The 13291-nt window shown below is 46.4% G+C and overlaps 1 protein-coding gene across 2 annotated transcripts in view; it reads left to right on the forward strand.

Annotated features, from left to right (window-relative positions):
• Nucleotides 1-13291, forward strand: part of EML6 (EMAP like 6) — a 340990-nt gene that overhangs the window by 293375 nt on the left and 34324 nt on the right. For both annotated transcript variants that reach the window (XM_074949464.1, XM_074949465.1), the window contains one exon: nucleotides 4817-4946. In XM_074949464.1, the coding sequence (XP_074805565.1) occupies nucleotides 4817-4946 (130 nt within the window). The remainder of the gene's footprint in view (nucleotides 1-4816; nucleotides 4947-13291) is intronic.

Genomic DNA, 13291 nt, shown 5'->3' on the forward strand with positions numbered 1-13291 from the left:
AAAAATTCATGGAAGCCTGTGACCTGACTCTGACTTTCACTAAATATATTCCTGACAAAATGGGGAGAGGGGTTCAGCACCCACTGCTGCTGGGAGCACCCACTGTGCTGCCTCAGTGAGTGGGAGCTCTGGGGTCCCCCACATGTGGTGTCTGAGCAGCTCTGAGTGGGGCCCACCACCCATGGCAACAGGGAGCTCAGCGGGTTCCCCACCACCTGTGGCGAGTGGGAGCTCTGGGATCTCCCACTGCCTTTGGGGGCTGGCCTGCTGCAGGGTCTCCTCACCCCCCATGGTGGCTGGGACCTCTGGGGGGTTCCCCTGCCACAGCTGGACAGCTTCCAGGGTCCCCGCACTGCCTGCCACAGGTAGGCAGCTGGGTGGGATCCCTCTGCCACCCACTATGGCTGGGTAGCTGCAGGGTCCTCCCGCCACCTGCCGTGGCTGGGCAGCTGTGTGGGGTTCCCCTGCCACCCATCATGGCTGAGAGCTGCAGGGTCCCCACACCAGGGTGAGGGGCTGGGAGCTGCGGGAGGCCGGCTGGGAGCTCCAGCCCCAAGGCAGAAAATGTCATGGAGGTCTCTGGAAGTCATGGATTCCGTGACTTCCGTGACCTCCATGTAGGCTGACCAGGTAGCAAGTGCGAAAAATCGGGACGGGGGTGGGGAGTGATAGGCACCTATATAAGCAAAAGCCCCAAATATCGGGACTGTCCCTCTAAAATTGGGACATCTGGTCACCCTACCTCCATGACATAATTGTAGCCTTATGTATTGCCAACCAGCAAGCTCTACACGGGCGATACAGTAATAACACTTGGGACTAGATGGCCAAGTTTTCACAGACTCCCTGCCTCAGGAGGCAAGACAGGATTTCTCGGCCATCTTGGAGGAGGTTAATGTGGTGGCCAGGGCCTCTCTTCAAGCGGCGCTGGATGCAGCTGTCTGTGCCTCACAATCTATGTCCTCAGCTATGACCCTGAGGCATAGTTCATGGCTGAAGTCTTCTGGGCTGTCAAACGAGGACCAGCTCTCTTTTCGCAGCAAATGGACACAAGGCTGCAAAGGCTAAAGAACTCAAGGGTCAGCCTCCATTCCCTCCTATTGTATACACCTTAGGCCACCAGAAGACAGTTCCAGCCACCTCCACTGCCACCCAGATACCCAGGTCCACTTCACCAGCCCTCCTATAGAAAGAGGGACAAAGGTTATAAGCTGTGTCAATTGGCCCCATCTTCCTCGGCCTCCCAACTGGGCCCTGCCCACTACCAAGGTGGTTCGAGGCAGTCATTTTGAAGGTGCGCCCGGCTGAGGGTGACGCACCATACTTGCACCTGGATCCAGCCCCTCCTCTATTCCTGAACCAGCTTTTCCCGTTCCTTACTGCTTGGTCCAGAATCAGCTCGGACCATTGGGTGCTCAACACCATAACATCTGGTTACATCCTGCAGTTCTCCTCCATCCCTCCCTCCCACCCCTCTTCCCTGTTCCTCTTCAGGGACACTTCTCACAAGCAGCTCCTCGCCCAGGAGGTGGAGACCCTCTTGCATAGGGGCCATGGAGGAAGTCCCTCAGAACATGAGAGGAAAGGGTTTCTATTCACAGTATTTCCTAATCCCAAAGACTAAAGGGGGCCTCACACCCATTCTAGACCTGCACTGTCTCAACAAATATCTCAAAAAGTTGACATTTTGCATGGTCTCTCTGGCCTTCATCATCCCCTCCCTGGATCCAGGAGACTGGTTCTCCACCCTCGATTTGAAGGATGCATATTTCCACATTTCTATTTTCCATGGGCACAGGAGATTCCTCTGTTTTGTGGTGGGCCAGAGTCATTACCAGTGTACGACGCTGCTCTTCAATATCCCCTCCCCTCCAAGGGTCTTCATGAAATGTATGGCGGTAGTGGCAGTAGAGGCGGAGAGGCATACAGATTTATCCATATCTAGTCATGGTTCTGCCATAAATTCTGCTGTCCCTGGTGTGGTGGACAGACCTGCATGTGATATTGGAGAGGGTCCCCTTCATAACCCCTCCCCGTCAGTGACACTGGTTTCTGATGCTTCAGACTTAGGGTGGGGAGCCAACTTCAGCACTCAAGGTCTCTGGTTGTGGGAGGAACGCTCCCTACACATAAATATCAGGGAACTCAGGGTGATATGCCTGGCTTACCAGGCGTTCCTTCCCTACCTGAGAGGTGGGGTAGTCCAAGTTCTAATGGTAGTCCAAGTTCTTATATCAACAAGCAGGGTGGAGCCCGCTCCTCAGCCCTGTGTCAGGAGGCGCTCAGGCTATGGGACTTCTCCATCCAACATACCATTCATCTCGTAGCATTGCACCTCCCAGGGGCCAGGAATGCACCAGCAGATCTCCTCAGCAGGTCCTTCTTGTCTCACTCCACCGAAAGGTGGTCAATGTGAGCTTCTACAGGTGGGGGACTCCCCAGGTTGACCTGTTGTCTCCAGGAAGAACAGAAAATGCTATTGATTCTGTTTGATCTGAAGGCTCAACAGTGGCTCCCTATCTGATGCCTTTTTGTTCCCATGGTCAGGGGCACTGATATACGCCTTCCTCCTGATTCCACTGGTGCACCGGAACTTCTTAAAGATCAAGCGGGACAGAGCAAGGGTTATCCTGATAGCTCCGGCGTGGCCACACCAACACTGGTTTGGCATGCTGTTGCAGCTCTCAACAGCAGTGCCGTGAGAGTTCCCGCTCTGGCTGGACTTACTGTACCAGAGTCATGGTCATAAGCTGCACCCGAACCTAGCATCCCTGCATCTGATGAAGTGGCTGCTGCATGGCTGAATGAGGAGGAACAAGCATGCTGAACTCAAGTCCAGCAAGTCCTGATGGGTAGCAGAAAGCCCTCCACAAGGGCAGCCTACCTGGCCAAATGGAAACACTTTTCATGTTGGGCCTTGGACCAGAATCTGTCTCCTGACAAAGTCACTTGGAGTGACTTTATCCTCAAGTTCGCGACCCTATCGTGATTTAGTTGGGGATTGGTCCTGCTTTGAGCAGGGGGTTGGACTAGATGACCTCCTGAGATCCCTTCCAAACCTGAGATTCTATGATTCTATGATTCTATCCCGGCTTGGGACCTGAACCTGGTACTGTCAAGGCTCACAGGGCCCTCCTTAGAGCCATTAGCCTCGTGCTCGTTGCTGCTCCTCTCATAGAAGGTCTCCTTCCATATTACAATCACTTTGGCTCGAAGAGTCTCCAAAATTAGAGTGCTCACATGGGAACCACCCTATACTGAGTTCTACAAGGATAAGATCCAGCTGCGACCACACCCAGCCTTCTTACTAAAGGTGGTGTCGCAATATCACAATTATCAGAACATTTTCCTCCCAGAGTTCTTTCCAAAACCTCATAAATCCAGTGAAGAACGTAGGTTACACACCCTGGATGTTAGACGGGCCTTAGCCTTTTACATGGAGAGGCTCTGACCTTTCTGAAAATCGACTCAGCTCTTTGTCGCAGTGGCGGATAGGATGAAAGATCTGCCCATCTCTTTGCAGAGAATCTCTTCATGGATAACAGCCTGCATCAAGTTTTGTATGAACAGGTAAAAGTACCCACTGCTGGCAACTGTAACCACCCATTCCACAAGAGCCCAGGCCTCATCAGCAGCCTTCCTGGCCCAAGTGCCGATTCAAGACATCTGTAGAGTCGCTACCTGGTTGGCTGTCCATACCTTTGTGTCCAATTACGCCATCATCCAGCAGGCCCGGGACAATGCCAGTTTCAGCAGAGCACTGTTGCAGGCTGCATGTCTGTGAACTCTGAGCCCACCTCCAGGGATACTGCTTGTGAGTCACCTAACATGGAATCAACATGAACAAGCACTCAAAGTAGAAAAAACAGTCACCTACCTTTCATAATTGTTGTTCTTCAATATGTGTTGCTGATGTCCATTCCATGACCCATCATCTGTCACCTCTGTCAGATTCGGTGGCAAGAGCCGGCTCTATGGATACCAGTAGGGGAAAAATTTCCGACAGCCCTGCACGTGGGCACACACACACCTAACATGGAATGGAGATGAGCAACGCATCTTGAAGAATAACAGTTACAAAAGGTAGGTAACTTTTTTTTACACATAACTTTTGCACTGCAATTTCTTTAAATTGATTTGGGTGAAAAAAATAATAAATGTATATCATAGAATCATAGAATATATGTTTGGTGACCTTAAATTTACCTTAAATAGCCCTTAAAGAAACAACCAGTTTATAGCTGACTGATTTATTTAAAAAGAAAAGGAGTACTTTTGGCTAACAAATTTATTTGAGCATAAGCTTTCGTGAGCTACAGCTCACTTCATCGGATGCATGCAGTGGAAAATACAGGGGGGAGATTTTGTATACACAGAGAATATGAAACAATGGGTGTTACCACACACACTCCCCCCTGTATTTTCCACAGCATGCATCCGATGAAGTGAGCTGTAGCTCACGAAAGCTTATGCTCAAACAAATTTGTTAGTCTCTAAGGTGCCACAAATACTCCTTTTCTTTTTGCGGATACAGCCTAACACGGCTGCTACTCTGAAATCTGATTTATTTAAGAATCAGAATATGAATTCAGTGGTCTAGTCAACCAGTAGTATTGTAGATAGTCAATGGAAATGTCATCCTTAAAATAGTAGAGTAGGGAAATTTTACTAATTATTGTTTAATTATTTCTTTGCCTCCCGAAATATTTGCTTGTCTAATTGGTTTAGCACCCTGCTTTATCTGATCCAAACATGGTTTGTAACTCCCTTGTTTGTTTTTATTCCACTATCTAATCTTTTTTCTTTACTTAACTAGGAGCTGGCTTTAGACCATGTTTTTGGATACAGAGGATTTGATTGTCGCAACAACCTTCATTACCTCAATGATGGTGCTGATATTATTTTCCACACAGCTGCAGCAGGCATAGTTCAAAATCTTTCCACAGGTAATTCACAATGAAACAGTACTGTGAAATTAAAAAAACAAAAACAAACCCAAAAAAACAAAAACACAAAAAATCTATGGCCAAGACAACCTTTTCATTCAACAATCATAATTTTGTCACTTTCCTACATGTCTTTTTTCTTTTTGTATCCTGGTAGGGAATTCATGTAAATTAGTCTATAGTTGTTGGTTACTGTACTGTAGTATGAATGTAATAGGGTGCCACTGTTTTTTTGTGAAGCCACCCTGTTCCTGTGAGCAGATGTAGCTCCTGTGAGAGATGTTATGCAAATCCTTGCAGGCATTTGTGACTGTCCCTTGTTAAAATTCACCCTGGATTTAAGAGAGATGGTAGTGGCTCTCTAGGAAAAGAGAGCCTAGGGTTGAGTTGAATAGGGTTACCATATTTCAGGTTCCCAAAAAGAGGGAGACTGTGGGAATATAGTTGGGGGAGCTAGAGAGGGTACCTGTGGCAGGGGTACTCACTGGAGAGGGGGGCAATGTCACGCCCTGACATGGTGGCAAGGTGGCTAGCACAAGCTCAGGACACAGCACCAGACATCAATCACCACATACCTGCAAGACCCCCCCACTCCAAGGATGGGAACTGGGGCCTGGGTGGGTGGGATACAGCAGCTGTGGGTTTCAGGAGAGTGGACCAATCATCTGTGGATGCAGGGGAGGAAACAATCAAAGAGCGGACCTACCGGGGCACTTTCTGAGCTGCAGCTTGTCTGCTCTGCAGACGTCCTGGATATTTCCTGTTGTTTGAAAAATCCACCCAGAGAGAAACAGGAAGCTCAAAAAAGAGGCAATGTCTGGGAAAACCAAGACATGTGGTAACCCTAGGGCTGAACAGTCCTCAGGAATGAACCCAAGGAGGAGCCCAACCTGTTGTATCATTTTACTTTTTTAACACAATCACATCCCATTTGCACAATGTTTGTATGCTGTGTTTTGGAGAGGCTAAGAACACAACCTTCTCTTCATATAACAAACAGTAGGAGGAGGAGGAGGAGCAAGGAGAAGTCTGGCCATGCTCCACAGCCCCAACCAGTGCTTAATTTGTAATGAAAGAGTTGCTGGGGCTCAAGCAATTAGATTCCAAGGCTCAAGCAATTTTTTTACTTTCATAACTGACACGGCAAGCTCAGAGGTGCTGGGACTATGAACTGCCAAGCCTAGAGGTGCCTGGGCTCAGCCTTGGCAAGCCCTGGCACAAATTAAGCACCAGCCCCAACCCTTCCATATCCCCCAGATTTAGCTGTATTTACTCCCTCTCAGTCCCAGGCCTTGTCTACACTAGAGTTTTGTCGACACAAGTTACACCAACAATAAAAAAACTATATAATTACATTGCTTGTGCATGTTCACACAATGTTCCTTCTGTCGGCAGAGCACATCCGCATTTGGTGTGCTAGCATTGACAGTGAGAGCAGTGCACTGTGGATAGCTATCCCACTGTGCTACTCACCACCTTCTGCAGCTAGGAGTTGTGGGAAGGTAGAGTGGATCACAGTGCATCATGGGAGTGGGCTCAACGTTTTTTCTGTCCCATCATTTTGTGGGCTTCCGACTGCATTTCATGCCATTTTTAGTGGTCCCTGATTACTGTGCAACTGCCATATCTGCCTGGAAGGATGGATCCTGCACTGCTCTCTACTGTTGGGGTTACTGTTATGAACACATCGTGGCTGCTCATGCAGTATATCATGAGCACCCGATCTGAACAGGCATTTGAGATGCTTCATCTGCTGTGTGCCATGGAAAGAAACACCACTTTTGGATTGATGGAGCAACTGCACATAGTGGACCGTCGCTTTTGGGCTCAGGAAACAAGCACGGAGTGGTGGGATTGCATCACTGTGCAAGTCTGGGATGATGAGAGGTGGCTGCAGAACTTTCGGATGCGGAAAGCCACCTTCCTGGAACTGTGTGTGGAGCTCTCCCCAGCACTGCGGCACAAGGACACCAAAATGAGAGCAGCCCTCTCGGTGGAGAAGTGCATGGCGATCGCTGTGTGGAAGCTGGCAACTCCAGACTGCTACCAGTCAGTCACGTATCGGTTTGGAGTCTGGAAGTCCAACGTTGGGGTTCTGTTAACACAAGTGTGCAGGGCCATTAATCACATCCTGCTACAAAGGACTGTGACTCTTGACAATGTGTGTGAAATAGTGGATTGCTTTACCGCAATGGATTCCCTGACTGCGGTGGTGTGATAGAGGACTAGCATATCCCAATCTTGGCCCTGGACCATCTTGTGACGGAGTACATCTATAGAAAGGGGTACTTCTTTATTGTAGTGCAGGTGCTTGTGGATCACTGTGGTCATTTCACTGACATCAGCACAGGGTGGTCAGGGAAAGGTGCATGACTCATACATCTTCAGGAACACTGGCCTGTACAGAAAGCTGCAAGCAGGGACTTTCTTTCCAAACCAGAAGATTCCAATGGGGGATGTTGAAATGCCCATAGTGATCCTGGGAGACCCAGCGTACCCCTTACTCCCATGGCTCATGAAGCCTTACATGGGAAACCTGGACAGAAGCAAGGAGCACTTCAACAATAGGCTGAGCAGGTACAGAATGACCATTGAATGTACGTTTGACAGATTAAAAGCACACTGGGGCTGCCTTTATGGCAGATTTGATCTAAATGGGGAAGATATTCCCATGGTCATAGCAGCCTGCTGTGTGCTCCATAATATTGTGACACTAAGAGTAAAAAGTTTCCCCCAGGATGGAGCACGGAGGCAGATTACCTGGCAGCTGATTTTGAGCAGCTGGATACCAAGGCTATTAGAGGGGCACAACAGGAGGCTATTTGAATCAAGGAGGCTTTGAGGCACCATTTTGACAATGAGCACCAATAATGTAAGTCTTTTTATACAGCACTTTGCCATGCTTTGTTAACATGCTGCCTTGCATGAAAATTTTGATGATTCCTGACCATAATTTGTAGTCTGCAAATGTTCCAATTGCCACTGTATATTAATTCCAGCAGCAACCACCGTGTGTAGGACACAAATAAAGATTATCTTTCAGAGAGTATGTTTTTATTAAAAGCCAATTAACAACACACACAAAACGCTTGGTGTAAAGAGAGATAACAGTGAAGGGCAGTGTCCTGATATAGGCTCTAATAGCTGTGTATAACTCAAGCAATCATTTTGGAAGCTGTCTGAAGGGGTGGAGTGAATGCGGTACTGAGACGGGCCAGGAAGATGCAAGGAATGGGTGGGAGCAGTTTGGGGAGGGCATGGCAAGCAGTGCCGTATCAGCTGTGGGGGAGAGGGGTGAGCATGCATATATTCTGCCTGTAGTGTGATTAGGGACTTCAACGTCTCCATTTGCTCCTCCATCACTTTTATTATCTATGCCTGGCCCATTAAAATTTGCTCCTGGCTCTCCTTACTGCCCTGCCTTCTAGTTTCTAATTTTCATTTCAAGTCTCTCTCCATGCCCTGTGTTCTTGTTTTTTGGCATCTGAGGATTGGTGCACCTCTCAAAACATGTCCTCCTTATCTGGCAGAGGCACTCCACCGGTGTGTAGGGGGTTCCTTGAAGGCCACATCTGCAGAAGCACAAGAAACAGAACCATGATGGTTATTGCAGCATTGAATCATTACAGTAAAATACACCTCTTTTAAAATATGAATCAGTTTCTCACTGTCCCTTGGCAAGCACACAGCTCGGCGAACACCATAAACATGGTGAGTTCACCCGGCAGCGGGGGGAGGGGTGTGTGCTCAAGATGGGGCAAAGGGTCTAGGTGGTTTTTTAAGGGGATCACTGCAAGGCATTGGGATAAAATTACAAATTCCGTCACCATTGTCCACAGGCAGGGTCACTGAAGCCAGTCCTGAGGGTAAGCAAGGGTGCATCTCCTGCATGCATGCGGCTTCAGACTGGGTCCATATGCTGCTCATTGTGGCCGCTTCAGTCCCTGCACAGGTGATTGCCAATTGGCACGGGAAAGTTTCCCATATTGGGGGAAGGAACAAAGCAGCTCTGCCAGGGAACCTTCAGCAGAGGATTGGCAAGTACCTCCAGAAAAGTTTCCTAGAGATCTCTCTGCAGGATTCCCGTGAAATCTCAGTGTGCATTAATACATGTTCCATCCTACTGCACAGCTGCACAGGGGAATGTGCAAGCGCATCTAGTCTTGTACATTTCTATCCCTTAACCCACTTCTATCATATAACAAAGCAAAGCTCTACCTCATGTAACTGAGCAGCATCAACTCAAAAAGACCAGTTACCACAGCTCCCCTCTCCTGCATCATGTGCACCATAAATGGAGTGCTGTGACTGGCTCAAGCCCTCCTGGATCTAGAAGAGGTCCTGGCTCACCATGGTACTGAACAAGTCTGTCACCTGTCCCATCTTGTTTTCCAACTTGACCTCCTCTTCCACCGCTTCGTCCTCAGCATTGAGTCAACTGTCCACTGTCTCCAGCCCCCTTCCCCCCCACAAAGTATCCTGGGTCTCTTGGTGGTGGAGGTGGGGTCACTGCCGAGGATAGCATCCAGCTGTGATTTCCCTACACCCCCCCGAATTTCCCCAACACCCCCCACCCCCAGTTTTGTGAACTAGTTACATGCCAATTTAGTGACTGTTTGGAAATTTGAAACATTAATACACATTTTAAAAGCATATTCAGTGTATGATAAAATACGTGTATCTGAAAAAGTATAATAGATTTGAAAAGTATGAACATGGACTAGCTTCCTTATATGGCTGTTGTTTTTTATGACAATGTCAGTGCATTCATTTCGGTGATGTTGGCCAACCTAATAATTTCAAATGATGATTTGTAAGCAAAGTCTAAATGAGCTCTCCCTGACAGCTAGCGATGAGCTGGGGCTGGGGGGAAAGGCTTCAGGACCAGATTGCATTTACATTCACACCTAATCTACCTAAGTATCCAGCAAACAGTTTTGCAGCCTTTTCACGTAGTTTGTCAGCATTGGCTTTGATGATCAGTTTGACAAACCAAGCTGCTCCACTTTTACCAATTATAGCATTGGGAAGCTTTCCTTCTTCGTAAGCTTTTTTACAAGAGGAGCACCAGTAGCCATCTTTTGTAACTTCAATAAACGGGAACACTTTGACCGACAAACATCGGGAAATGCCTTTAGGTTTTGGAGACACTGCTTCTTCAGTAGGTAGCTGTATTTGTGCTTCGGGCTGGCTGGATGTAGATATACCACTTGAACCTTAAGATGCCATGTTGATATATTCTTGGTTCTTGATGTGTTCTTCACCTTGGTTAGTTTTTGAGGCCTTTGAGTGGAAAAATTGTTGGTTTTTTTTGTCTTTTCATTTTCACTTTGACCTGCAACATATAAAAGAGATATGAATAAAGTAAATGTTTTGTTAGGATAATGCAAATTTAACATAAGGATAATGCAAGTTACACCAAAACACATAACAGGTCTAGATTTCTAAAAAAATATAAATTTAAAAAAAATGTATTTAATTTAAATTGACTTCTGAAAAGTAAGCCATCATGGGATAAGAGGGAAGTCCTCTCATGGATAAGTAACTGGTTAAAAGATGGGAAAGAAAGGGTAGGAATAAATTATCAGTTTTCAGAATGGAGAGAGATAAATAGTGGTATCCCTGAGGGGTCGGTAGTGGGATCATTACTGTTCAACATATTCATAAATGATCTGGAAAGATGGGTAAACAGTGAGGTGGCAAAATTTGCAGATGACACAAAACTATTCAAGATAGTTAAGTCCGAGGCAGACTGCAAAGAGTTACAAAGGGATCTCACAAAACTGGGTGACTGAGCAACAAAATGTACAGAAACTCCCCAACATAATGACCTCTCAAGATAGCAACGATGTGAGATAACAGCCTTGGCAAATAATGCATTTTAAAAACCTTGGCCGACTAGAAAACATATTTATATAAGTTTCCATTCCCAGTCACAAATCTAGCATTCTAGAGCAAAGTCACTAAAATATAGTCCAACAAACAAATGTTTATTTAATGTGCCCCTCACTTTTCCTTCCACCGTACCCCACTCACTGGTGTTGTCCTTGGTCAGTGGAGACTCAGAGTTCAGAGGAGCTTTCATGTGAGTACACCTCCCAGGTGGGGGGCAAGCAGGCACCTTGCTCGTTCCTCCAGCTGCTCACTGTTCGCTCTGGCCACTGCTGTTTGTTGTGCCACAGTTCACTCCACCACTCTGTTGCCAATGGCCCTGCGCAGTCACCTCCGGCTGCCAACTGCCACTGTGACCTCTGCAAGTTGGTTTCTTGAGGTTCCACCCAGCTCTCAGTGATTTCAGCTGAGCTCTCAGTGGGGGAACCTCGCAGCTAGTGCAGTCTGGGCTGTGTCTTCCACAGAAACACTGTCCCCACAGCAGGACTAAGCACATAGACCTGATTATCAGTGATTTCAGCTGTAGTGGTCACTTAACAGAACAAAAGACTATCTATGAAGCCTAATCAGCTCTGTCTTTAAACAGTGGAGAGGGACAGGTCCCCACCCTCTCTCTTGATGCCCTCAATCAGCACAGGCTAAGTACAGTTCTACTGCCCTTTACTCATACAATAAGAACAACAACATTTCATTCCCCCCCCCCATTCAAGTGATTTGTAACCCAACCCCAGCCAAAATCTATCACTTGGGCAACACAGTTCTGTAGTGCATCAACATACAGAAAGCTTTATAAGCTTTCAACACAGGCCTCTGGAGTGCATCAACATACAGAAAGCTTTATAAGCCCACTTTCAAAGCCAATTTTAGAAGTACTTAATGAGGCTGTTAAGAATACTGGAGACACAACACAGTTCATGCGAACAAACATGGCTGTGGCATCCTACTTTCTATTTAAGCAAGAGATACCACACACTACAAACTGGAGGCCAATGTTAAGTGCATTGTCACTTGTTCATCCTGAAGTTGAACACTGGTTCCGAACAAGACCAGCAAATGCTCACTATCTTTCTGCAAAAAACTCAACTGACTGGCTAGAAGCATGCAGTGCAACAGTGAAAGACTCAACAGTTGAAAAAGTGAAGAACCCTCTCACCACATTCAAAAAAATTGCATACATGGCTAATGAATGCACTGATGCAAATTGGCATCAAGTATTAAGTCCTTGTGTATGTTATTTTGATGTCAGGGGTAGGCCAGTAGATGCATTTCTAGATGTTCAAGTTATAGAAGACACATCAGCTGCATCTGTGACAACCCACATCTTAGAAGAATTAAATGCCTGTCAGTTGGACCCCAAACAGATGGCTGCTTGTGCATTTGATGGAGCTACAAACTTCTCTGGAAGACATGGTGGAGTACAAGCTTTGCTCAGAGAAAAGTGTAACCCTAATCTCTCCTTTGCACACTGCAGAGGCCATCTACTCCAACTAGCACTAGTATGAGCTGCAGAATCTTCAAAAGACATTTTAAAAGCTATAAGTTTAATGTCTTCATTATGTTATTTTTTCAGCAAGAGTCCAAAAAGACTGAATATCTTGGAAAATATAGAAGGTACACTGGGACTGAAGTTCAAATTAGTCCAACCTGGGAAAAACCCCTGGCTTTCTCATGAGTGATCCTTGGCTGTTGTCTTAAAATTACTCCAGCCGTTATTACTGGCTTTGGAAAGTATCTACCAAGATGAGATGGATCTAAGTAGTGAGGCTGGTGGATTACTTTTGCTACTACGTTTAGAGAAGACTATTGCCATTCTCTATCTCGTAAGTCTACTGTTGAAACCACTTGGGTCATTAAACAATGCCATCCAAGCATCTGCTACAACAGTAGTAGATCTCTGTCCAGCAATAGAAGCTACATTTGGATCAATCAGAGAGCTATCCATTGAAAAAGTACTGGAAGAAGCAAAGACTTCAGTCCAGAAGTTGACTAATGAAGGCATTTATATTGAGTCCTTAAGTGAAGAAGACAAGAAGTGTTTGTTAAGACAACTGAAAAAGTACACAGACTTGATTCTTAAAAATCTACAACAGCGACTTCTAGATTCTGCTCAACCTCTAGGTAACTTTTACAGATGCCTGTCCCATACAACACCAACAGGTGAGTGGAATGAGGCACTACCAGCAATGGGGCTGCCATGTGATCAGGACAGAATAGAGAATTTGAACACAGAGTGGAATATCATACGACGAATGAATGAAGATTTGACTTCAACTTCTTTTTTATCATCACTAGTGGCTCAACCTGATCTTTGTGTTCTGTTTCCTGGGATGAAAGAAGTAGGAATTCATCTCTTGCTACTCCCAGTCACAACAGCTGCAGTTGAGCGTTCTTTTTCATCATTGAATAGAATTTTGTGTTCTGAAAGAAGTCACCTTCTGCCTGATCATGTGAAT

Source organism: Natator depressus, chromosome 3 (assembly GCF_965152275.1).
Source record: "Natator depressus isolate rNatDep1 chromosome 3, rNatDep2.hap1, whole genome shotgun sequence".
Lineage (NCBI taxonomy): Eukaryota > Metazoa > Chordata > Testudines > Cheloniidae > Natator > Natator depressus.